We start from the raw sequence: 27,266 nt of genomic DNA, 5'->3' as shown, positions 1-27,266 counted from the left end.
CTCACATTGCGCGCGCATGTCGGACACATTTCAACGCCGCACTGGTGGCACGATGCATTCTGGGATGTGTAATGAATGAGAAAGTGCTGTCCAGTGTGCTGATAATGTTCTGAGTTCGGTTTTAAATATCTATATTCATGAGACCCAGTGGTGAAGGGGCTCATTTGGAAATTTGCACAACAATTCGCTGGTATGTTAGAGTTTTTTTGCGTTCCTACAAATTATGTTTATTATGATCAAATACAGCTTGCTAGCATATTAGCATGGTATGCTTGAGATGCAAATAATGTCAACAAAACGTTAAAATCTGCGTAGAAATCAATAAACAGATACAATAAATCAGTAAATGTGTGTGTTTAGTGCATTATCGGTTGTGTATTAATCAGAGAATATAAAGTCCTGCAGTACAGTAGTAGTAAGAGTCAGGTATGAAGAAAACAGCATCTGTAAGACACTATTCTCCACACTGTGTTTGATTCGTAAGGTGCTGAGAGGAGCTGCCCATCATCATGTATGCAGTTTACCGTCAGGCTCATCCGCCCACTGCGGTGGAGTTTGCCGTGTACTGCAACTTCATTTCCAGCCAAGAGAAAAACCTGGTGGTGGCAGGGACATCTCAGCTGTATGTCTACAGGATCATTTATGACGTGGAGGTGAGGGTGGAGAGGGTTTTCATATCTCCAGTCTTCAGTGCCACATGATCCTTCAGAAATCGTAGTAAAATGCTGATTTTGTGTTCATTAATGTCAATTATTAGTGCTAAATTATTAATACATTAATAATGGTTCTTATTTTTTTTCAATGTTAAAAAAAACCAATTTTGCATGCTTAATATTTTTGTGAAAACCGTGGTACATGATGAATAGAACAGAATCTATTTCAAATAGAAATCTTTTATAACAAAAATGTATTTACTGTCTCTTTTGATAATTTTAATGTATATTAATATAAATTAATACCCCAAACCTTTGAATGGTAGCGTATCATGGTTTCCACAAATAAAAAAATTAAGCAGCACAACTGTTTTCAACATTGATAATAATGAATGTTTCTTGAGCTGCAAATCATCCTATTAGAAGGATTTCTGAAGTATGCTGAACATTCAGCTTTGCCATCATAGAAATATATTACATTTTAAATAATTATAACAGAAACATTATTTTAAATTGTAATAATATTTCACAATAAGGCAGTTTACTGTATTATTTTTTAATCAAATATAAATACAGCCTTGGTGAGCAGAAAATACTTCTTTCATAAACATTAAGAAATCTTTATGTTTCCAAACTTTTGAGTGGTACTGTAGAAATATGCTGTATTTGACAATATACGTAAATGTAGCCTTGGTAAACATAAGAGACTTCTTTCAAAAACATTACAAAAATGTTTACAAATATTTGTTTTTTATCATTTTAAACCTTTAGTAATGTACTGTTTTGTTTTACTTTGATTTACAGTATACAAGTCATTAATATAAATATTAATCATTTGGTCTAATTTAATTTTAGAGCACATCCAAATCAGAAAAGCCATCAGGTAGGACTTTTAATTTCATTATTCATAATCAAGTATTCTGTAGATTCTGATTTTTATTATTCCTATTATTATGTTCAATAATAAACCTTGTAGATGGCAAGAACCGTAAAGAGAAACTGGAGCAGGTGGCGTCTTTCTCTCTCTTTGGAAATGTGATGTCCATGGCCAGTGTCCAGCTCGTGGCCACCAACAGAGATGCATTGCTTCTGAGCTTCAAAGATGCCAAGGTACAGTACGTTTGACTACATCAAAGCTACTTCCAGCGAAAGTAAAGCTTCGAAGATACTTAAAATAAAAGTCAATCTAATGTCTGCATGTTTTTTTTTTCTTATTTCAGCTCTCAATTGTTGAGTATGATCCAGGCACGCATGACCTCAAGACTCTGTCACTGCACTATTTTGAAGAACCGGAGTTGAGAGTGTGTACTGCGTTCATGAGCATGAGTTGAACTGCTGTTCTGTGAAGATGTTTGTTTTAATTTTTCTGTGCTGTATATTTGGATCACTTTAGGAAGGGTTTGTTCAAAATGTGCACATTCCTATGGTGCGAGTGGACCCAGAAAACCGCTGTGCTGTCATGCTGGTGTACGGCACCTGCCTGGTGGTTCTGCCCTTCAGGAAGGACACGCTGACTGATGAACAAGAAGGGATTGTGGGAGAGGGGTACAAACAAATATTTTCTTAATATTTGCACAGATTTCAAAATGAATACACTACTGTTCAAAAATGATTGATTTGATATTGTATGAAGTCACATGTATTTGATAAAAAATACAGTAGAACTGTAATATTGTGAAATATTATTACAATTTCTTATAATCATTTTCTACTTAAATATATTGTTAAAATATAATTTATTCCTGGGATGGCGAAGCTAAAGTCAAGCAAAGCGAAGCTAAGTCACATGATCCTTCAGAAATCATTCTAATATGCTGATTTGCTGCTTAAAAAATTATTATCAGTGTAGAAAACTAGGTGTGCTGCTTAATATTTTTATGGAAAACCTGATTTTTTTTTCAGGATTCTTTGATGAATAGACAGTTCAGAACTGCATTTATTTTAATTATTATCTTTAATATTATCTTTTGTAACATAAATGTCTTTACTGTCACTTTTGATCAATTGAATGCATTTTTTTCAGCAAGATCTTAATGAAACGTTTCTCTTCTCTCAGGCAGAAATCGAGTTTCCTACCCAGTTACATAATTGATGTTCGTGAACTGGATGAGAAGCTCCTAAACATCATCGATATGAAGTTTCTCCATGGATACTATGAGCCCACACTGCTTATTCTCTTTGAGCCCAATCAGACATGGCCGGGGTATGACTGTTTATTTGCTTATCAACACTTCATTACATATATATTTCCTGTCTCAATCATATGCAATGAGTCTTTAGCATGGCCTGGTTTCACAGACTGGGCTTTAAGATTAAGCCAGGAATAGGCCTTAGTTCAATTAATAGCTTTTATTAACATGCCTTAGAAAAAGCATTACTGATGTGCATCTTCAGACAAAACATGTTTTATGACATGTCAGTGCAAGTTGTGTTCTGTTAAAACAGCTCAAACATGCATTTTAGTCCAGGACTAGGCTTAAGCCTTGTCTGTGAAACCAGGGGTATTTATTTTATTGAGGCACCCTTTCCACATGCAAAAGATAAAAAGATTTGTTGTTTTTGTGGCTAGACGTGTAGCAGTGCGTCAGGACACGTGCAGTATCGTGGCGATCTCTCTAAACATCATGCAGAAGGTTCATCCAGTCATCTGGTCGCTGAGTAACCTGCCCTTTGACTGCACTCAGGTCATGGCTGTTCCCAAACCCATCGGTAAAATATCACCCATACTCCTACTTTTACTGCACCTGCAAGAGTTTCATGTATATATTGGTCTCTAGTTTTATGACTGTGATGATCAACCCTTTTGACTCCAAGGTCCCCCACAGTGTCCCTGCCTGTGGGTCCTTAAAAAAAAGTCTTAAATTCAGTTGTATCAAACTGAAGGCAATTAAAAAGTCTTAAATATGTTAAATGGTATAAGAAACGTCTTAATATCCCTTCAGGAGGTCTTAAATTTGGCAACAGAAAATGGAAATGAAATTTAGCTTAAGCTGATGATTAACTGTGAGCACGGCCTTTTATAAAACTGTGTTTTTGTGAAAACTAGTGCTATCGTAACTGTCCAGTGTACAGTTTTTCCTTTTTGCAGCTATTTTTATGGTTTATTTGTTACCATAGATGTTTGCTCTACTTCACCCATATGGTATTCATTTTATTTGCGGAGTTCTAAATGGGTTAGTTCACCCAAAAATGACTCACCCTAATGTCGTCCCACACCCATAAGACCTCCAACACAGTTTAAGATATATACATTTTTATTTAGTCCGAGAGTGTCTGGAAGTATATGCACACTATACTGTCCATGTCCAGAAAGGTAATAAAACATCATCAAAGTAGTCCATATGAGACATCAGTTAGTTAATTAGAATCTCTTGAAGCATCGAAAATAGATTAATAGAGAAATAGTTAGAAATTAGATTAGAAATAGAAATTGTTTTCAATCCTCAAATAAAGATTAAAACGGTCATGAATCAGCATTTTGATTCATGATTCGGATCACCAATGTCACGTGATTTCAGCAGTTTGACACGTGATCCGAATCATGAATCAGTACGCTGATTCATAACGTTTTGATTTATTCAAACTAGTAATTAATGACATAAATTTCATTTTTGGGTGAACTAACCCTTTAAAAAGTCTTCAATTTTTATTTTTTTTAAAAAAAAAAACCTGTAGGATACCCTGGACCCCCAGTTGTCCACAACTGTAGTTTTTTTTCCAAAAATTATTTGAACCTATTGGCAACACTAGTTTTTTATTTATTTATTAAAAAAAAAAAAAAAAAAACCAAATAATACAAATAAAAATAATTTCAAGATTACAGAAGCTGAATATTCTTCAGGGAACTTTAATGACGCTACCAGTTGTCCTTAATTTATTGGTAAAGGGATTTATAAATATTTTAACTCTAATATTTTAAAACTAATTGCTAAGATGTATATGTGACCCTGGACAACAAAACTAGTCATTAGGTGCACAGGTATATTTGTGGCAATAGCCAACAATACATTTTTTCTTTTATGCAAAAAATCATTAGGATATTAAGTAAAGCTCATGTTCCATTAAGATATTTAGTAAATTTCCTACCGTAAATATATAAAAATGTATTACTAGTAGTAGTATGTGTTGATAAGGACTTCATTTGGACAGCTTTAAATGAGATTTTCTCCATATTTCGATTTTTTTTGCACCCTCAGATTTCAGATTTTCAAATAGTTTAAATTGTTTCTCAGTCAAAAAATATTGTCCTATGCTTAAAAACCATATATCTTTCAGATAATGTATAAATCTCAATAATAATAAAAAATACCCTTATGAGTGGTTTTGTGGTACAGGGTCACATTCATTATAAGTTTTTGTTAATTGACCTGACTATTTTAGGTCTAGAAATCACACTTTTTAAACTAGGCTTTCTCATATACCCAGGTTTTCCAAAGCCCCTTTCACACTGCACGTCGGACCCGCAATATTCCCGGAACATTGCCGGGTCGCCTTCTGTGTGAAAGCAACCACGTCCCGGCATTGATTACCGAATTCGACCCGGGTCGGGGACCTAGTAATATTGCAGTATTCGACCCGGGACGAGCGCTGTGTGAACAAAAGCCGAAACTAATGCCGCAACGTGTACGTAGTTATCGAGTTACCTAGAGCTTGTTTTTTCAATAATACAACCCTGCAGTGCCAGAAGAGCTAGTCGGTGTTTTAAACGCAGAGAGTGTTCGTATACAAAAGAAACTAAAATTAAACAAGCAGAAATGTGCGCAAACTGGACACAAGTCGAGACCACGGAGCTCCTTACTATCCGCGCTGAAGCGGAGATCGCTCGCCATTATACGTCACATCAGGATGTCACGTGTCAACTCGACCCAGGACCGTTAAGCGTTGTGTGTGAAAGCGCACATATTACGGTATTTCGCTGGCAGTGTGAATGGACCAAATCTAGCGGCCCGGGAACAAATGCCGGCTCGCATTATCCGTGTATTTGCCGGAATCGCAGTGTGAAAGGGGCTCAAGACTGCTGGGATTCTGGTTCTTCAAAAAAATACAAAATAAAAAAATAAATAAAAAAACAGTTGTTGAGGGGGTAAATTCAAATAAGACACATCTTGAAATAATCAAGTAATTTTTTACTTATTTACACTTGTTTTGTCTTAATTTAATTCCTTATAAGTTGAATTGGGAACAGTTTTCTTTAACTTAATGAATACATTTTACTGTTATAGCAGAAAAAATATATTTACCGTTTTTTGTGTTTTTGAGTGTATTTTAACTTGTAAAGTTTCAAAAGCCTGTATTATTAAACTATAGGAATTTTAACCAATATTAACTCACAAGCATTAGTATGATTCATATAATTTTTTTCGTAAACATTTAAATGTGACGGCAGTAACATGACTTTATGCTTCTCATAATCTTAACAACTTCTGATTCAAATGTTCTTCTGCTTAAATGCTTGAAATTTGTATTGTATTCGTATAATAATTTCCAGAAAATTAAGGAAGCACAGTCAGTCAACAAGTGTCCAGTATACATGAAAACTCATTCAGTATTGCTTAAAAACATCCCAGCATCGAACCCGTATAGCTCTTTGCATGATAATGTTGTGTTTTGTCTTCAGGTGGAGTTGTGGTTTTCGCTGTAAACTCTTTGCTGTATCTAAACCAGAGTGTTCCTCCGTTTGGAGTGTCACTCAACAGTCAGACCAATGGCACCACAGCATTCCCTTTGAGTAAGTTCTTCTGGGGAAAACAGTCTTCACAATCAAATGTATGATTACTAAATGATGAGTTTTATTCACTTTGATGTTTCCATTGAATCTTTCTTGCTCTTCAGGGTCACAGGATGAAGTGAAGATCACCCTGGATTGTTCTCAAGCATCCTTCATTACCACTGATAAGATGGTGATCTCACTCAAAGGAGGAGAAATGTGAGATCTTTTGTTTTTATGACCATGTTATCACCCATGTTTTATGTCACATACAAACTGGGTTGGTGTAAACTGGTCATTTGATTCAGAGTATTGACCATGTGTTTCTTGACTGAGTGTTTTGTCGTATGTGCAGTTACGTGTTGACGCTCATCACAGATGGAATGAGGAGCGTTCGTGCGTTCCACTTCGATAAGGCTGCCGCCAGCGTCCTGACCACTTGTGTGAGTGTTCAGCTTTGTCAAATCCACTTAAAACATACTGCAAAACATCAGTGTTCAGTCCTCTGTGCTTGCTCACAGACATTCACACGCTCCCTTCATCTCTCTCTGCTCTCAGATGATGACAATGGAGGCAGGTTATCTGTTCTTGGGCTCTCGTCTGGGCAACTCACTGCTGCTCAGGTACACTGAGAAACTTCAGGAAACACCAATGGAAGAGGGCAAAGAGAACGAGGAGAAAGATAAACAGGTGTGTGTGAACCCTTGTGAAGAAAATGTCTCTTTAGCATACTTTTAAAATAGTTCTTGTTACAGAAATTATACATATTTAAAGAATATACATTATTGTGGAAATAATATGATTTTGGACACTTAATAATTGCTAATGTTAAATAAATAAAGGTATATTAAATGCAATTAGCTGAACTTTTAGAGTGTTTTTTTACCTGCTTAGTTTACATGAAATATGTAATTTCATAATTAATTAGATTGTCCTTTTGAAGTATGGTTAAAGTGTACTTGTGCAGTTAAAGTGACAAGCAGTTAAGGGATACTAAAATATACTTTAATGTCATGAATATTTTTCATGTATTTTAATATATTGGTAATTACACATTTGTAATGATAATGTTACAATTTTCCACATTTAAAGAATATTAATTTTAAATTAACTTTATGGTCACTTTTATGGTGTCCATGATTCTTTGTAATTATACGTTTAGTTACTGAGTCATTTTGATTTATGTACTTGCTATAGGGTAAGGATTAATTTTAGTTTGGTTTAGGGTATTCCATGTGATTATGCACACTTTATTGTTACTAGTACTTTCATGCAACGTGTATCAAGGACACTGTTACCTAACATTTTATTTAAATTTCACACTACAGTTAAATTATTATGTTAATTATTAAATTACACACTCATTTCTTTACATTGCTTTATGTTGTTAGACAACACATCGAAATAATTCCCTTTAAGGCATGATAAGATTAAGACATAATGATTTAAAATGTACTTCAAAACAAAGCTTTTAATTTGACAGAGAAACAGTCATGAAAGTCTACACATAATAAAAAAATATAATGCTCTACTGTATTTAGAAATACAATACAAGTGCACATTCTGGAATGAACGCATATATTCCGCAGCAGTAAGTTCTCCATCACTGCAGTTGTTATCAAACACTATCGGTTTTGCCAGTTAAACCGTTAAGATTTGACCAAAATTATCACATACCTTGTTAAAAATAGGATTTAGCCACTTTTTTCTAATGCTGAGATCGAGCCAAAGGATAGTTTTTTCATTTACAATATATTTTTCATGAATGGTCCTCTTTAAGCATATACAATCCTTTGTAAAAAGAATCTAAAGCTTATTCCTCATATTAAATGTCTTTATCTTCCAGGAAGAGCCTCCAAATAAAAAGAAGCGTGTGGATTCCACGACTAACTGGACAGGTAGTTTAGTTAATTGCAGTGTTTTACATGAACAGCTATTTGTGTTTGTGTGTTTTGTATACATGTGTGTGAGTTGCTGTGTTCAGGTAAAGGGAATCTACCCGATGAGCTTGATGAAATTGAGGTGTACGGGAGTGAGGCACAGTCAGGCACTCAGTTGGCTACATACTCATTTGAGGTGAGGTCCCATCTAATCTAATAATAACACATTTCATTTACAATATTAGGGACTGTGAATACAACATATGCATATTTCAAATGTTTTCGCCTGTACAAAATGCATATATTAAACTAGATTTGACGGGTCATCTGATGTTTATGTCCAGGTTTGTGACAGCATACTGAACATTGGACCCTGTGCCAGTGCCTCCATGGGAGAACCGGCCTTCCTGTCTGAAGAGGTACCTTTTATTTTCTTTATAGAGTTCTGCAGTGATGATGTATTTCTGTAAGCTAACCTATAAGTTCGCATCACCCTGGTTCTTTTTACATGTGTTCATTTGTGAAGATTAACATGATGATTAAGATTAACAAGGAGGTATTACTTGTTTTACAGTATTTTATGATGTAGAATAAAATTAAATACCTTCAACTTGTTAACCACAGACCTTATTTCAGGCATTTAACTAAAAACCCATTGACTTCAGGATGATGGAACCAGTGCTAAAATGCAACTAATTTCTTGATTTTTGCCACTGTATTGCAGTTGAGATCCGTAAGGTATTTAATACTGAACCCTGAGAGACAGCTTGAAAAGTGAGACATACACTATATTGCCAAAAGTATTGGGACACCCCTCCAAATCATTGAATTCAGGTGTTTTAATCACTTCCATGGCCACATGTGTATAGAATCAAGCACCTAGACATTCAGACTGCTTCTACAAACATTTCTGAAAGAATGGGTCGCTCTCAGGAGCTCGGTGAATTCAAGCGTTCAAGGTTGCCGCTGGTGCAATAATTCGAAATTTCCTCTACTACATTTTTGTTACTACATAACTGTTAGCGGTATTATAACAAATTTGGAGCAATTGGGAACAACAGTAATTCAGCCATGAAGTGGTAGGCCATGTAAAATCACAATGCACAGAAGTCGATTACTTTTTGCAGAGTCAATAGCTACAGACCTTCAAACTTTGTGTGGCCTTCATATTAGCTCAAAAACAGTGTTTCATGGAATGGGTTTCCATGGCCGAGCGGCTGCATCCAAGCCTTACCAAGTGCACGGCAAACCGTAAGGTGCAGTGGTGTAAAGCACGTTGACACTGGATTCTAGAGCAATGGAGAAGTTTTATCTGGAGTGACCAATCACGCTTCTCTGTCTGGCAATCTGATGGACTAATCTGGGTTTGGTGTTTGCAAGGAGAATGGTACTTGCCTGACTGCATTGTGCCAAGAGAAAAGTTTGATGGAGGGGGGGTTATGGTGTGGGGTTGTTTTTCAGGGGTTGGTTCTGACTTAGTTCCAGTGAAACGAACTCTCAATGCTTCAGCGTACCAAGAGATTTTGGACAATTTCATGCTCCCAGTTTTGTAGGAAGAGTTTGGGTATGGCCCTTTCTTGTTCCAACATAACTGTTCACCAGTGCAAGGTCCATAAAGACATGGATGGGCGACTTTGGTGTGGAGGAACTTGATTGGCATGCAGTCCTGTTCCTAAACTGATAGAACACCTTTGGGGTGAATTAGGGTGGAGACTGCGAGCCAAACTTTCTCGTCCAACATCAGTGCCTGACCTTACAAATGTGCTTCTAGAAGATAGTAAAACATTTCCATAAACACACTCCTAAACCTTGTGGAAAGCCTCCCCAGAAGAGTTAAAGCTGTTATAGCTGCAAAGGGTGGGCCAACTCCATATTAAACCATACAGATTAAGAATGGGATGTCATTAAAGGTCATCTACAGGCATCCCAAAACTTGTGGCAATATAGTGTATTTAGTCTCAAACATTAGTAGTTCCATTTAACAGTTGGGTTTGGGGAAGAAAAAAAAAACTGCTTAATTGTGATACAATATTGATTCTTCCATCAGTTTCAAACTAACCCAGAACCAGATCTGGAGGTGGTGGTGTGCTCAGGATATGGCAAGAATGGAGCTCTTTCTGTATTGCAGGTATGATTATCACCTACTGCCACCGGCTTCCTTTAGTTATGGACAGCAATTACATTCATTTGCATGTGCATGCATTGCAGCTGAGTCTGTTTGAAGCAGAAAATGCACAGCACACTGTCCTGCGGCGGTGAGGCTCATCTGCCGCAGGTTGGTGCTGGTGCTACAGTGACATCTGGGCTTTACCAGGGCTGCCTCAGAGATGGTTGGAGAGGCCTTTAAAACACCCGAGATACAGCAGAGGCACACTGCTGATGCAACGCTCATGCATTTCACAAAGGAAGGATGCATGAAACTATTTTTCTAAAAATGTGTTCATTACAAGGACACATTTACACCTGGTATTAACATGCATCTCAGGTGGTTTGATCTCAAATGTCCAATGTGTCTTCAAATTTATTTTGGTCTCATACATAATTCCCCATAAATCCATTTATGTTTCATAGTTTTAATAACTTCACTATTATTCTAAAATGTGGAAACGGTAATACAGCATAAAACGTGTGTTCCTTCAATATCTGATGGCAAGTCTCAGGAGATGCATATGAAACTCATATTAAGACCATATTTAATGGTGATCTGTCTCAACTGACCAGTTTTGTTCACACGAGACAGATGTTAATATCAGGTCGGTGTGAACGTGGCCTGAATCTGCTTGCTGTTCACAGTTTCCTTTTTGTCAGATATTATATCACAACAGCAAATTATTCTTCAAATTCTAGCAAATGGTTTGATTTCAGGCCTTCCTGTTCTGTTTGAAAAAAAAAAAAATCATTAGTGGGCACGTTCCCTACTGCTAAAATTGTGTGTTGTGGTTCTCGGTAGGATCCTCTCAAAAGCGTTTCTCAGAAATCACTTACCTTTTATTTTACTAAATCTTTAAGAAAACAAGTCTTCTCATCTTATGTCATTTTGCATTTCAAATGAATGTCTCTTGATTTAAAAGTTTATATATTTTTACTGCAAAACACTACACTTTGTAAGAAATTTTCAATACTTTGTAAGAAAAGCACTTTTTGCAGTGTTGGCATTATAGGCCTCTCATACGACAATATATTGTCCACTGGCAAATGAAAAGTGCATATAGCTCAACCATTATTACTTTCTTATATTACATTTGTGGTATATTTTGCTGGTCTATATAGAAAAGCATCAGACCACAGGTGGTCACAACGTTTGAACTTCCTGGATGCCATGACATGTGGACAGTCATATACTGCGAGGAGAAACCTGAAAAGGTGATTTTTTACAGCCACTTGTCACTCTTTTCATACCTCAAATTTGATAAATCGCACATAATAGTCTTGTTCAGCTGTTTTACTGTAACTGCTTTACTTTGTAATTCCCCATGTCTGTAGTCTCCAGCAGAAGGCGATGCTGAGGGTCCTGAGGAGGAAAAGCACGAGCCCACAGTGGAGGATGACAAGAACAAACACGGCTTCCTCATCCTCAGTAGAGAAGACTCCACTATGGTATTCACATGCTATATTTTGTATAGCATACTTCCATATTAATCTTACTGTTGACTGTATGATCTACATACTGTGCACAGTATGCAAAATTGCTGTTTGGCCGTAGAACAGAACACACTGCAATGCTGTAACCCACAATACAAGTGCCTGACTTGACCTTTCATGTAATGTACTGCCAACAAATTACCTCTCATTGACAATTTTTTTATAGACTGCCAATCTTTTTTTATTTTTATTTTTTACACAACATTATATAGTAAAATAGTAAGCAGTATGCTAGTGTCATTCCAGGCAGACCAATGTTCCCTTCACTGCTCTCTCATATGAGCTTCATGCTCATTGGATACTTTCAACCAGTGCAATGCTTGCAGTCACCTGTCCATGAAATTGCGCCACAATTTTGCTAATGTGACATCAGCTTTACAGTGTTTTGTTGGTCTTGCTATGTGTGTTCAGATCTTGCAGACTGGTCAGGAGATTATGGAGCTGGACACTAGTGGTTTCGCCACACAGGGTCCCACTGTGTATGCAGGCAACATAGGAGACAATAAATACATCATCCAGGTGTCTCCCATGGGCATCAGACTGCTAGAGGGAGGTAAGGGATCACATCAGTGTATTTATAAATTTGAGCATATGACGGCTGACCTGTGTCTCATTTGGCCTCTTTTTCTTATTGCACTCAGTGACACAGCTCCACTTTATACCTGTGGACCTGGGCTCTCCCATAGTGCACTGCTCTGTGGCCGATCCTTATGTGGTCATAATGACAGCAGAGGGAGTGGTCACCATGTTTGTGTTGAAAAGCGACTCTTACATGGGGAAAAGTCACCGCCTGGCACTGCAGAAACCACAGATCCACACGGTCAGTCTGTGCAGACATCTCACTTTTCAAAAGTTTGGGGTTATTATTAAGTGTTTTTGAAAGAAGTCTCTTATGCTCACCAAAGTTGCATTTATTTGATCAAAGATAGTAAAAAAAAGAAAGAAAAAAAGGTAGAAATTTACAATTAAAAATAACTGTTTTCTGTTTAAATACATTCTAAAATGTGATAGCTTGGCTGAATGTTCAGCATTATTACTCCAGTCTTCAGAGTCACATGGTCCTTCAGAAATCATTCTAATATGATGATTTGGTCCTGTGGTTCATTTGTTTTTAGATTAAAAATTTAAAGTTGAAAAATGAGTGCTCATTTATTTGGTTTTCGTTTTTTCAACAACAACAACAACAACAACAACAACAAATGAATTCGGCCTGATTTTGTATTTTTTGTTTCCTGGGTAGAAAAGGGATGAATGACTTTCCACATGTGGGCAGACATGAAAAAACATTTTCCGCTGATTTAAAAAACTAATGTACACAGACTTGATTTGCTGCTAAAGAGACAATATTTATTATTTTTCGCAGTGTTACAATCAGTTGTGCTGCTTTATATTTTTGTAAATTACTTAAATATTTTTTTATTTTTTAAATTGTATTTTTCTAAATCTAAAGCAAATAAAGAGAATGATTCCTATATTTAGGACAGAAGATTTTCCACACATTTTTTCTCTTTTTATTTTTGCTTTTATTTGGTTCAACTTTGGACAAACTTAAAATATTACAAATAAAAAGGGAATATCAGGTATGCATAGTTATACACTAAATGCACTGAAGAGAAAATAAAAATAAGATACATACACATTTCCAAATTCTTATTGTCTTAATATTCCTAGTGCTATTCTTTTGTTATTACTATTAATCTCATTAGATTATCTTTACAGAAATAAACACATTTTTCAGTGTTCTCAATATGACTAGTCTCATTGTTTTTCAGCAATCACGTGTTATTACTTTATGTGCATATCGTGACGTCAGTGGCATGTTTACCACTGAGAACAAGGTGAACTTCCTGGCCAGAGAGGAACCGCCCATCAGAACCCAATCAGAGACCGAGACCATTATACAGGACATCAGGTATCCGGTTTTTTAAATGCTGTTATTTTCAGTCTTGTGACTTTTGTCTATAATTATTCATTTTCTTTCCCTCATGTTCTGTGTCAGTAATGCGGTGGATGATGAGGAGGAGATGCTTTATGGGGAGTCGAACCCTCTCACCAGCCCTAGTAAAGAAGAGTCTAGCCGTGGCTCTGCAGTGTACTCGACTCAGAAAGAGGGCGGCCAGAGCAGACTGGAGCCGTCACACTGGTGCCTGCTGGTCAGAGAGAATGGAGTCATGGAGGTGACCAACATATACACTGAGTTACAGAGATTTTCTTCAGAGAGCTGTATGGATTTAATTTGTGAATGGATTTGTGATGAAAAGAATGTGTTGTAATATTCAAATATTATTTTACTGTTTTTATATTTTCATATTTAAAGTTTATATTCCCTTATGGAAGTTGCTTAGTATGATCAATCTATTTCATGGAAATACGCTGTCATATAGCTCATGTAAAACATAAAATCTGATTTTGTTATTCTTATCGGTTTGGGTTTTTTGTGTCGTTTTTTTAATCAGATCTACCAGATTCCCGACTGGCGCTTGGTTTTCCTGGTGAAAAATTTCCCTGTTGGTCAGCGTGTTTTGGTTGACAGCTCAGCTAGCCAATCGGCTACTCAAGGGGAGCTCAAAAAGGAGGAAGTGACAAGGCAGGGAGAAATCCCATTGGTCAAAGAAGTTGCTCTTGTGTCATTAGGCTACAACCACAGCCGTCCTTACCTGCTGGTAAGTTTATCACAGGAACCTGCTCTTCTGGATGAGATGAAGATTACAGTTTATTTTTACTGAATTTGTCAATAAAATCTTAACAGGCACATGTTGATCAAGAGCTTCTCATCTATGAGGCCTTTCCATATGACCAGCAGCAAGCTCAGAGCAACCTGAAAGTGCGCTTTAAGAAGGTACAAACCAACGCTGAATACTGATACTAATTTACTCTAATGATGTTTGAACGATGATGAAGGGTTGCGTTGTTTTCTTCCTGTCAGATGCCTCATAACATTAACTTCAGAGAGAAGAAGTCCAAAATTAGAAAGGAGAAGAAGCCCGAGGGTCAGGGAGAGGAGACTCAGGTGGTTAAGGGTCGTGTGGCGAGATTCAGATACTTCCAGGACATCTCAGGATACGCAGGGGTGCGTCTGTCTTTGACTTGGTTTAAAACCTGTAATGTATATTACTGGTCATCATATACATTACATATATATTTCTTTAATTTTATTTCTGTTTTTTTTTTAATTACCAAAATTATTTTCAGTCATTTTTGTTAACAATAACAAAACAAGATTATCAGAGCTGGCATACAAGAAATTTGCACTTTACCCACATTTTCTTTCCTCAAGAAAATCGTAAATTTGTAAGATAAGCACTACATATAGGTTGGCTCTGTTTTTCAGGTGTTTATCTGTGGGCCATCTCCACACTGGATGTTGGTGACCTCTCGTGGGGCGATGCGGCTCCATCCCATGACAATAGATGGTGCCATTGAGTCCTTCTCTCCCTTCCACAATATCAACTGCCCCAAAGGATTCCTTTACTTCAATAAACAGGTACAAACATGTTCTAAATGTATATTAGTATTTAGTATTATATGATAAATGACTTAAAAAGTGTTATTTACCTCCAGTGTATCAGGATATCTTGGGAAGATGATCTTGACAGGTTAAATGTATAACTGAAGTGCATTTGCTCCTTTAGGGCGAGCTGAGGATTAGTGTGTTACCCACTTACCTCTCATACGATGCTCCCTGGCCTGTCCGCAAGATTCCACTCAGGTGTACCGTCCACTATGTGTCGTACCATGTGGAATCCAAGGTAATGTAAATGCTGTGGAGTGTATAAGGAGTTCACTGACCATAATTTAGCCATTCTTGAATTTTCAATAAATGGACAGTTCACCAGCAAATCAAATTCTGTCATCATGTACTAACTAACGTTTCCAAACCTGACCTCTTTTTTGGGTGGAACATAAAAGAAGATATTTTGAAGAATGTTGGTAACCAAACACTATTGGTGACCATTGAGTTCCATTCCATAGGCAAAAATAAAGTTAAAGTGGCAAACAAGCATATGCTTAGAATAAAAAGAACAATATCATTCTCTGGTGTGGAAGCTAATAGTTATCTTTATAGTCATCTTTCTTGGGGTGAACAGGACTTTAGGCTGAGATCTGTTATGATTGACTCTTTGTATAAATAACAATAGCGATCAGCTTTAAATGAGTTTTCCTATGTAAATGTGTTCATACGTGATGCATTGTGTGTGTTTCAGGTGTATGCTGTGTGCACCAGTGTTAAAGACCAGTGCACTCGTATTCCCAGAATGACTGGAGAAGAGAAGGAGTATGAGACCATTGAAAGAGGTGTGACACTGTTTGTTCGGATGTGTACATGGAGAGGGTAAATGTGTCTGATTTGACGGGGTCTTAATACTTTGATTGTTCTCTCAGATGAGCGGTACATACACCCTCAGCAGGACAAATTCTCCATTCAGCTCATCTCTCCCGTCAGCTGGGAAGCCATCCCAAACACACGGTGAGAACCATCTTCATGCTTCAATTAAAGGGATAGTTCACCAAAAAAAATTAATAAATCTGTCAGCATTTACTTACTCTCTAGTCTAATCATTCCAAACTCGTAAGAGCTTTATTAATCTTCGAAACACAAAATGGAGATATTTTTAATGAAACTTGAGATATTTATGTCCCTTTATTAAAACGTATCCACAACTTCCACAACTTTCAAGCTTCATAATGATCATAAAAGGAATCTTCTAGTGTTCTTTATATGGTGAACAGATTTTATTTAGGCTTTTATTTACATTTAAACATTGATCAACACATACAAATTGCACATATGGTAAACGGAAGCTCAAACCTCATTGGTTTTCATACGTCAAGCAAGTACAATTGAGCTTCAGTTTAGTATATTTGATGTGTCTTTATAAAGCATAAAGTTGCATGGACTTTCATTAGAGGGACAGAAAGGTTTCATAAAAAATCTTCATTAGTGTTTCAAAGTTAAACAAACAAACAAACAGGCTGGAATGACAAGAACACAAAAATAAACAGAACTGTCTGTATAATATTTTTGAACTGTCTTCGTCAGCATTGACCTGGAGGAGTGGGAGCATGTGACGTGCATGAAGACAGTGGCTCTGAAGAGTCAAGAGACCGTATCAGGACTGAAGGGATACGTGGCTGTGGGAACGTGCCTCCTGCAAGGAGAGGAGGTCACCTGTAGGGGCAGAGTAAGTCTTCCCTTGCACACATCTGTAAACACTCCTGACAGGTGCAGTAATAGTAGTACATTATTGGAATGGAAGTACACACACACACATACTCAAACATATTGTATTGGTAACCAATGGTATTGAAGCCATTGAGGAAATAAGTCATTTACAGACATTTGATGCCCATGATGACTTACTCCTCACCTGCAAGATTAAAAGAGTAATATGGCTGGTCATGTGATCTCAAAATTGAAAAATCTACATTCACAAGATCCAACGACAGTCATAATTGCCCTGTGTATGTACATTAGAGTGTGGATCGGGCCGCATTTTTCTGTCTGAGCTCGGCCTGCATCCGACAGAGCAGTAACCGAACCCGACCCGAGCCCGACAGTCATAAAGATATTTATGTGTGAGCCTGACCCAAGCCTGACTGTTAAAATCTATTTTTTTCCCCTCATATACTAATGACACATGCACGTTTGTTTGTGTGTACAGCCCGCTTTTATTAAGCAACTGTAGGAAGGCATTCTGAAATGTTTACAGATGAGCGCATCACCACGCACATGGGGCATTAAACGTTACACAGAGCCCAATCAAATAGCCAACTGAAATTAAATTAAAAAAAAGGTCTACTAAAAATTAAAGCCCTGCATTTATGCCCGAGCCCGACGGGCCCCGACTTTTTTACGCCCCTCGGGCCGGGCTTCGGGCCAATTTTCATGTCATACCTAAAACGCGGGCCGGGCTTCGGGCCTTTTTATAGGCTTCTCCTTCGTTTTATATTTATTTTATCAATTAAAAGGAACAATGAGTTCTGCGCTGGTGGAAACAACACGAGACCATAATAGCTAACGCGACTGTCAAGATGGCTCGCACAGTGTTCAGAGCATAGGTTCAGAGTCCGCGCCAGCAGCAGCGCGCGTTTCTTCAGCGCGGAGACACACTGCAAGCGTGGTGTGAGCATGGCGTTTCTGTTGCGTGTCATCCGCGGGGCGTCTGGTGCTATTAATGTACAGGGAAGCCCTATACTTCATGTTAAATATAAAAATATTGCCTATTGATACAGCAAAGACAACTTCGGCAGTAGCCGGCCCATGCCATATCCATGGTATTGACGGCAAAAGGCTACAGAATAATTCGTTCTGTATTGACTGGTTTAATATTTCAAAATCGATAATTAGGCTATGTTGTCTTTTATTATTACAATTAGGCCTATCTGCATTTATGTTAACCTACAGACTTTCAAACATTATGTCATTATGTGTCACAATGTTTTATGGGCTATATGTTGTAGTCAGATAGATATGATGGTGCTGCAACACGCATCGCCGCAAATGACTAATGCAAGCCAACGCAAATGGCCGTAAATGAAACTTAAAATAAGTCTAAGATAGTCAAAAACACCATCATCTTCAATAAAAATGAATGAGATGAATGAGATCATTATCTTACCAGTGCGTCGCGCTCTCTTATGTGGTATTTGAATCTGAAATAAGCTGCTGAATAAAATGCATCTTAATCTTTTGCTTCCGTTGCTGTAAACTCCGTTAAATGAGCATACCCCGGGAATTGAAGATGGGATTTATATTCATTTGCGTAGGTGTAAGGTAGGCTATAAGACAACCTGCATGTGCTTTTTTTTATTTTATTTGTTTAGCTCCGTTTGCGAGAGCCGCGAGCAGAATCAGCCTGCCTCAGCTCGTCAAAAATGCCTTTTAGGCTACTGGTGGTAATAGTTGGCGAAATTAACTAACATTGTGATGCTTGAAGTGTTTTATGGATTTTATTATAGGCAAGACAAGTCAAGAGTTGATTTGAGAGACTAAATTAATTAAATATGCGGTTAACTCACTGTCGGCCGCTGGCCGCTTTTGGTCGTCACTTAAAAAAATTAAAACTTTAATTTAACAAACAAAAAAATGCTCTAAACATTTTTCTAAATTAACGTACTAAAGAAACGAAACGAAAAATAACTACTTTGACATTAAAAACAAAACAGAACTATTTTAATGGCTGCAACAATGTAAAAAAAAAAAAAAAAAAAACGGGCTCTAGTCGGACTCGGGCCGAGAATTTTGATAAGCTGTCGGACACGGGCCGGGCTAGGGCCTCAGCGTCTCGGGCCCGGGCCGGGCTAGGGCCTAGATTTGAGGCCCGTGCAGGGCTCTACTAAAAATGACCCAAGCTGACAGAACAAAACATGAATGTAACACAATTAAAATGAACTGAAAGTCGCTCTTACCATTTTTTACAAACTGTATGGTTCCTAAACTGCAACATGATGGAATCTATTTTCATAATCTATCCATCAAAGTTTAGGCTAATCAAGGTTTTATGCAGAAAAAGGATTGCATCATCAACTGAGGATGGCTTCAAGGCTGGAATGACAAGGATGCCGCACGCAATATGCACGCACGTGTTGCATGTTGTTGTCACAGCGACATAAACATATTTCCGCCCACGGGAAGACGGATGTTAGGTTAATATTTTACATTTATTTTAATCACAAAAACAAATCATTGTATCAAGTTAAACAGGCCCATTGGCTACTAATTGGCTACATGATAAGCCGTTTTAAATTTAAAAGGTTAAATGCCTTATCAAACTCACGTAACAGAGCCCGACCCGAACGTCATTTCTAAATATCTAAACGTCGATAAACGATAAACGTCGTCCTCTAATTTACATCCACCTTTGGTTTGGGCAGCACGATTAAAACAATTAACTGGCATTTCAGTGTAGCTTGGCGCGATTATCAAATCATAAATGCTGTGATTTAATTCCATGAATATTTGCGATGCATGTTTCTGAGTGAAGGGCAGCACTGTGTTCATTTACAGGCAAGCAGTAAATGCTGCTCCACATGAACTTTATCCAAGTTTGAGTCGCTTTAAATAGGCAGCTGTGAATGAGCCAGCCATCTTCTCATAACTGTAATGAGAAACACTTATAATAATAATAATAATAATAATGCGTTCAATTTATATAGCGCTTTTCAAAGCACTCAAAGCGCTTTACATAGAAGGGGGAATCTCCTCAACCACCACCAATGTGCAGCATCCACCTGGATGATGCGACGGCAGCCATATTGCGCCAGAACGCTCACCACACACCAGCTGATTGGTGGAGAGGAGACCGAGTGATAAAGCCAATCAGGATATGGGGATTATTAGGAGGGGCCAATGGGCAAATTTGGCCAGGATGCCGGGGTTACACCCCTAATCTTTTTCCGAAAGACATCCTGGGATTTTTAATGACCACAGAGAGTCGGGACCTCGGTTTAACGTCTCATCCGAAAGACGGTGCTCTTTTGACAGTATAGTGTCCCCATCACTATACTGGGGTGTTAGGACCCACACAGACCACAGGGTGAGCACCCCCTGCTGACCTCACTATCACCTCTACCAGCAGCTACCTGGTTTTCCCAGTTGGTCTCCCATCCAGGTACTGACCAGGCTCAGCCCTGCTTAGCTTCAGTGGGAAACCAGTCTTGGGCTACAGGGTGATATGGCTGCTGGTCAGACACTTTTCAACACAAGAGAAGCTTAACACAAGAGAAATAAGTTTTTTCCTAAATACTTTTTTTTTTTTTTTACAGTAATCATAATATTTCTTGTTTTGTTTAATAGTGTTTGTAATAAATAATAATAATTATTTATTATAATAATATTATTTATTATGATATATACCGTAATTACAAAATGTAAAAAAAATTGTGCAGCCCTACAAACAAGCACAGCAAATCTGGAGTTGTTTTTTTTCTTTCAGAAAATTGCCATCAATTGCAAATCCTTTTTTTTGTCTAAATTGTGCAGCCCCTGCTTCTGTAAATCCTTTTCATCCAACTTCTTGATGTGGGTTCATTCTGTCTTACAGATCCTGATTGTGGATGTGATTGAGGTGGTGCCAGAGCCCGGTCAGCCCCTCACCAAGAATAAGTTTAAAGTGCTGTATGAGAAGGAGCAGAAGGGGCCAGTTACGGCTCTCTGTCACTGCAGTGGATACCTGGTGTCTGCCATCGGACAGAAGGTTACCACACGTTCAGATGTGCTGCATCATATAAAATCCATTCAGCTATTTCTTTTCATTCTGTAATGAATGAATTGTTTATGTGTACAGATCTTCTTATGGAGCCTGAGGGATAATGATCTGACTGGCATGGCCTTCATCGACACTCAGCTCTACATCCATCAGATGTACAGCATCAAGAACTTCATCCTCGCTGCTGATGTCATGAAGAGCGTCTCTCTGCTGCGCTATCAAGAAGAGAGCAAGACTCTGTCGCTCGTCAGCAGGGTACCCGTCATGAGTTTGCAATCAAACTAATCAAAACAAAAATGTATTTAGTTGGATTTAAAGGAATATTTCACCCAAAAGTGAACATTGCTCCATAATTTACTCACTCTCAAGCCATCTTAGTTGTGTAAGACATTTTTTTTTCTCCAGACGAATACAATCAGAGTTATTTAAAAAAATGTCCTGGCTAATCCAAGCATTATAATGGTTTATAATCAATAGTTAATTCAATCAATTATAAAAGTACTTCACACAGCTCCACACAGATGGGTTAATAAAGTCCACCTGAAGTGAATTGATAGGTTTGTGTAAGGGTCCATTCATTCAAAAATATCCATATTTAAAACTTTATAGAGTAAAATATCTAGCTTCTTTAAGACCGCCTTCCATTTTCAAATTACGAAGAAACACCTCTCGCAGTTCAAAATGCGTATACTACATCTGAATACAGAAGGCAGTCTGACGGAAGCTAGTATTTTACTTTTTAACGTGGTAAATATGGATATTTTTCTTACACAAACACATCGCTTCACTTCAGAAGGCCTTTATTAACCCTCCAGGAGCCGTGTGGATTACTTTTATAATGGATAGATACACTTTTTTGGGCTTTAAATTTTGAGCTGCCATTTAATTCCATTATAATGCTTGGATTAGCCAGGGCATTTTTAAATATAACGGTGGCTAAACGAATAGCGTTGCTCATCTCACTTTTATATTTTAGTTTTTGAACCGTTAGTTTTGTTACCAAAGCTTCAGTATGTAATGGCACTTTCATCCATCTGCTGAAAACGTACTGCAAATTGTTTAAAGAAAGCTGAAGACGAGTAGAAATGAGATCTACAGCTCTCTGCTTGCAGTATGTCAGTCACGCAAAAGTGCTAGTGTGAAAGCACCCTTAATCATGGGGTAATTTTCATTTTTTGGTGACCTATCCCTTTAGAGATTTTTTCATAAATAAATGTAATGTAAATTCATAATTACTTCCATTGTCTTTGAAATATAGTTAAAGTGTACTGCCGAATGTACTGACAGTTATGGTAAACAAAAAATATACTTTAATGCCATTTCTTTTAAAACTTGTAGACCGAGTCAATTGAACGCAAAAATGTCACCAGCTTTTTTCATAGTTTATAGTGACAAATTTATAAATAATTTAAAGACAAAACATGTACAGGTTGCCCGGTCTGATTGTTCCATGATTCTTTTTGCTTCGTCATAGGATGCAAAGCCCCTGGAGGTTTATAGCATTGAATTTATGGTTGACAATAACCAGCTTGGCTTTCTAGGTAAGTGACTTACCAAAATCTTCTGTTTCATCATTAGTTTTGTTTTAACACTCTTGTAGACGTCACTCATTTGACCTCTTAAACCCTCTCTCAGTTTCAGACAGAGACAAAAACCTGTTGGTCTACATGTACCTGCCAGAAGGTGAATCATTTATTCGATCCATTCTGCAATACCTTTAGACTTTGCTCTTTCCCAGTGTCCAACATCACACGCATGTGATCTTATCTTTTACCAATTTTTTATTTTACCATCTTTAGCCAAGGAGAGTTTCGGGGGCATGCGTTTGCTGCGGAGAGCAGACTTTAACGTGGGCGCTCACGTGAACGCCTTTTGGAGGATGCCATGCCGTGGCACTCTGGACACGGCCAGCAAGAAGGCGCTCACCTGGGATAACAAACACATCACCTGGTTTGGTGGGTCTTTTCTGCTTCTCTGGAGGCTTTTGAACACCTTTGCACCCTAGCATCATTATTTTATAATTTATAAGAAACCTAACTTTGATTCTCTGTGTCTGCAGCGACATTGGACGGTGGTGTCGGCCTGCTTCTGCCCATGCAGGAGAAGACGTACCGCAGACTGCTGATGTTGCAGAACGCCCTCACCATCATGCTGCCACATCATGCTGGGCTCAACCCAAAGGCCTTCAGGTGCTGAGTCTTCTCATTAGTAATGCTGAAGTCCAGAGAAACCTGAATCAGCAAAATCCTGTTATTTTTCTTTACGAAGCTTTGTTTTGAAATGGGCCTTTGCTAATAAGTCGTTATTTAGGTTTTTTTGCGCACAAAAACTATTCTCATTGCTTTATAAAATAAAATTCATTTTTGAAGTCTATAAAAGTGCATCAATCCATCTTAACTGCTCCACACGGCTCCGAAAGGTTAATAAAGGCCTTCTGAAGCGAAGTGGCGTGTTTGTGTAAAAAATCCATATTTAAAATTTTAGACTAAAATAATTAGCTTCCGGCAAGTCGACTTGCGGCGAAAGGGTAGCCCCAGGCGTGATGTATAGAAACATCACAAGCTTTTACGCCACACGCGGATAAGACTGGGTAACAAACTCAAGTCCCTCTTCTCTTATATCAAAATCCTCCGCCATCTCTCTTTAAAAAATTTGTGCTTTAGACTTCTAATTCATGACTGGTGTTTTGTTTTGCTCTATCCTCTGCATTTCTGAACACACATATGTCAAAGGTTCACTGTAACTTTTTACTCGTTTACCGCCGGAAGCTAGTCATTTTTGTCCTTAAAGGGGGGGTGAAATGCTGTTTCATGCATACTGATCTTTTTACACTGTTAAAGACTTGGAATCCCATACCAAACATAGACAAAGTTTCAAAAGTTAAGGTGGACGTTTGATGGGAGTATTTCTTTGTCAAAAATACTACTTCCGGTTAGTCATAAGTTTTGGCAAGTTTTTTGAGATCATGCGTCCCCTTTGACGTTAATGGGGGCGGAATTTCCTTGTATGGGCCTTACGGACAATTCTACCGGAAGCGCGTGAGAGAGAGCGAGGGAGAGAGCGAAAGCAACAGGCTACGCCCATCAAAGCGCTGGCTTGTAGGATGCTAAACAGGTGATATAACCAGTAGCTACTGACTTACCCACTGATAGGCCGGCGGTCGATCTGTATTAGCACTTTCCTCACGCGGCAGGCGAATCACTTTCCTCACTGAGCGAATCACTTTCCTCACAGAGCGACTCACTTTCCTCACGCGGCGGGCGAATCACTTTCCTCACTGAGCGAATCACTTTCCTCACAGAGCGAATCACTTTCCTCACAGAGCGACTCACTTTCCTCACGCGGCGGGCGAATCACTTTCCTCACTGAGCGAATCACTTTCCTCACAGAGCGAATCACTTTCCTCACGCGGCGGGCGAATCACTTTCCTCACAGAGCGACTCACTTTCCTCACAGAGCGAATCACTTTCCTCACTGAGCGAATCACTTTCCTCACAGAGCGAATCACTTTCCTCACTGCAGCGCGCTACTGCACACGTCATTATTTAGCTCCGCTCACACGACACGCCCCCACCCGCTCGGCTTTTTTCGGAAAGACTCGGAACAGCGCATCTTTCTTATATAATTATAAAAAAAATAAAGACTTTTCGGAGATATGCAGGATGCAATGCTACTCTATAGGTACTCAAGATTGACATGACACTGACTGAAACTGAGTGTTTCACCCCCCCTTTAACGTTTTAAAACCGCATGCAAAATGCAAACTTTGGCCTTTATTAACCCCCCGGAGCCATGTGGAGCAGTTATATGATGGAGAGATGTACTTTTTGGATTAAAACATATGTATTATGTATAATTTAATTAATAAATAATATTGTACAATTGAAACCCTCAATGGACAGACGTTTGAGCAAATTTTTCTCTGTGTGAACATTTGAAAAAGCAGTGCTTCAAAAGAAAAAATAATATTCAGTAAGATTCATTTCCAGGCCAGATTTGACATTTTCGTTGTATATCTTTGTACCCTCTCTCCAGGATGCTGCACTATGATCGGCGGACACTGCAGAACGCTGTGAAGAACATTCTGGATGGAGAGCTGCTGAATAAGTACCTGTACCTCAGCACCATGGAGCGAAGCGAACTGGCCAAGAAGATCGGTACAACGCCAGACATTGTACGTGCTGACCTCAGTTACTTACTGTCAAACTTTATCTGTGTGAATGATACACACTCAGTGCAGGCCAGAGGACATAATTATAAACATCTGCTGGAAATAGATTGAATAATCATTTTATATAATTAAGCAATACTTGAAATTGTGCTGGAATCTAGCACCTTCTCTTTTTTTTGATTCAATAACCAGAACTTGATATCAGTTGACCGGTGCTTCAGAAAAAAATTCAGCTTCCTAGGGCCCTTTCACACCTACCTTTTTTGGTCCGGATTTTCTACCTTTTCAGTTTGATCCAAATCAAAATTACAGGACCACGGTCCAAACCAAACAGATGAAATTTGGTTAGAAGAGGTAGTCTCGGTCCTGAACAAAGTTTGTTTCTAGCGTGAAAGCATTTTCTGTCATTTACAGGAAGTTTCGGTGGTTCCTGTGACAGCTGTTATGAATATTTCATTTAAAATGTTGTTATTCTATTCACGGAGAAATGCATTGAAATAAGGACATGATTATAAATCACCCGTGACAACTCATATTTTGACACAGAAAACTTATGGAAACAAATCACAACTTTCTTTGGTCTCTCCCCAAATGGAGTCTTCTCTTTTTCCTGCTGGCGACGATAAAATGTTAGCATAACGAGGACGTTCATTTGGTGAATTTGAACGAGCCCCGAATATAGTTGGTAAACTAAACCTGTGTTTTTGAGCCTCTTTGGTTCAATGCAGTTTTTAGGAGAAAATACTCAGCAATGTAAAGAGCAGCGTTGACCTTCTGTGACAGCAGTAATCTCTATATACGCTCTCTTTTTCTTTCAGATCTTGGATGATCTTCTGGAGATTGACAGAGTAACTGCTCACTTTTGAAGAGTTTCTGCTCTCGCTCTAAATGTATGCGGTCACCTGAAGATGTCCCCTTCCGCCTGCTGTTTTATATTTCAGTGTTTTGATAGAAAATTAAATTTGTCACTGTTTTTTTTTTTGATGACAGAAAGAAGAAAATGCAGTACATGGTATTGTATTTCATAGAATATTTTGTAAGTAAAAAGAAAAAGAAAAAAAGAAACATGTTTTCTTGACATTCAGAACAGACAAACATGCTGATCCCCAATGCTTTCAGTGTCATTCTTCCTTACAGACAAGGACACTCCTGACATTCCTTGTCAAAAACACTATACTGAACAATATAATTCATAAGGGAAGCGCAAGATAATTTGCAATGACCCTGAACATCTTTTCTTCTGTATTGTGATGGAGACTGAAAAAATGGAATGTTGAGGGGACCGGCTTACATCACCAGTCAATCATTTTCACAGATTAAAAGATCCAGTAGTGACATTTGAATGAACTGTTATGAGGTCAAAGAGAAAGAAACATACAACATGGATGAGTTTTTCATAATATGATCAAAGAGATGCATTTACAAAATAAAAAAGGTTTATTTCATGCTGACTTCATAAGCATTTCAATTGTAATAGACTCAGAGATACAAGAGCATCAGTTTTGGTTTCTGAAAAATCAACAGAAAAAAATAGCCTCTTATTGATGATTTATATTCAAAATATATTGCATTGTAGATAACGCGTCTAATTCTCACAATAAGTGGTCTATTAAAGTTTGACAGCGCAACACCTGCATATTTGCCATCAAGTTAATCACTGAAATCCATATAAATATTTTTTGTGAAACTTTCTGTGAAATGCAGCTCACCATCGCTTAGAGTGAGTGTGTGTGTGTGTGTGTGTGTGTGTGTGTGTGTGTGTACAAAGAGAGAGGTTTCTGAGAGCCCAAGCTCAAATAAAACAGTCATTAAAAGAACAAACGGCACTAAATGCAAAGCCATATGAGTGAAACCAGGGTCAGAGCTGAAGATGAGGTATGTGATGCTTCATTTCAGATACTGATACATGTCCTGGTCCAGCGTGATGATATTGCAGAACGACAGCAGCTTAAGCAGAGTGTGTGTGATGCTCACGAGTGCCATCTCTGACCTGGAGGAACACAA

At 38.0% G+C, this 27,266-nt stretch overlaps 2 protein-coding genes and 1 pseudogene across 5 annotated transcripts in view; 1 reads left to right on the top strand and 2 right to left on the bottom strand.

Annotated features, from left to right (window-relative positions):
* cpsf1 (cleavage and polyadenylation specific factor 1) lies at positions 1-26,707 on the top strand. The gene is made up of 38 exons (XM_067425770.1): positions 1-190; positions 485-653; positions 1,509-1,536; positions 1,630-1,763; positions 1,874-1,954; positions 2,047-2,198; positions 2,710-2,856; positions 3,223-3,362; positions 6,271-6,381; positions 6,486-6,579; positions 6,716-6,803; positions 6,919-7,050; positions 8,207-8,258; positions 8,345-8,436; positions 8,585-8,659; positions 10,288-10,368; positions 11,511-11,603; positions 11,724-11,837; positions 12,294-12,435; positions 12,524-12,702; positions 13,655-13,794; positions 13,882-14,059; positions 14,339-14,545; positions 14,632-14,721; positions 14,809-14,952; positions 15,214-15,366; positions 15,515-15,631; positions 16,088-16,178; positions 16,266-16,350; positions 16,924-17,065; positions 20,927-21,079; positions 21,170-21,346; positions 22,566-22,632; positions 22,727-22,774; positions 22,891-23,046; positions 23,151-23,280; positions 25,127-25,265; positions 26,081-26,707. Exons 2-38 carry the CDS (start codon positions 510-512, stop codon positions 26,126-26,128), a joined length of 4,344 nt encoding a protein of 1,447 aa, XP_067281871.1. The 5' UTR covers positions 1-190; positions 485-509; the 3' UTR covers positions 26,129-26,707.
* Positions 20,453-20,569, bottom strand: LOC137048602 (5S ribosomal RNA; annotated as a pseudogene).
* The window catches only part of adck5 (aarF domain containing kinase 5), a 30,507-nt gene continuing 29,921 nt past the window's right edge, over positions 26,681-27,266 (bottom strand). For all 4 annotated transcript variants that reach the window (XM_067425772.1, XM_067425773.1, XM_067425775.1 and 1 more), the window contains one exon: positions 26,681-27,252. In XM_067425772.1, the coding sequence (XP_067281873.1) occupies positions 27,150-27,252 (103 nt within the window). In that variant the 3' untranslated portion in view covers positions 26,681-27,149. The remainder of the gene's footprint in view (positions 27,253-27,266) is intronic.

The sequence above is a fragment of the Pseudorasbora parva genome, chromosome 19 (genome assembly GCF_024679245.1).
Source record: "Pseudorasbora parva isolate DD20220531a chromosome 19, ASM2467924v1, whole genome shotgun sequence".
Taxonomy (NCBI): domain Eukaryota; kingdom Metazoa; phylum Chordata; class Actinopteri; order Cypriniformes; family Gobionidae; genus Pseudorasbora; species Pseudorasbora parva.
The sequence above is the reverse complement of the archived record's forward strand: the minus strand, read 5'-3'. Positions and strand labels throughout refer to the sequence as shown.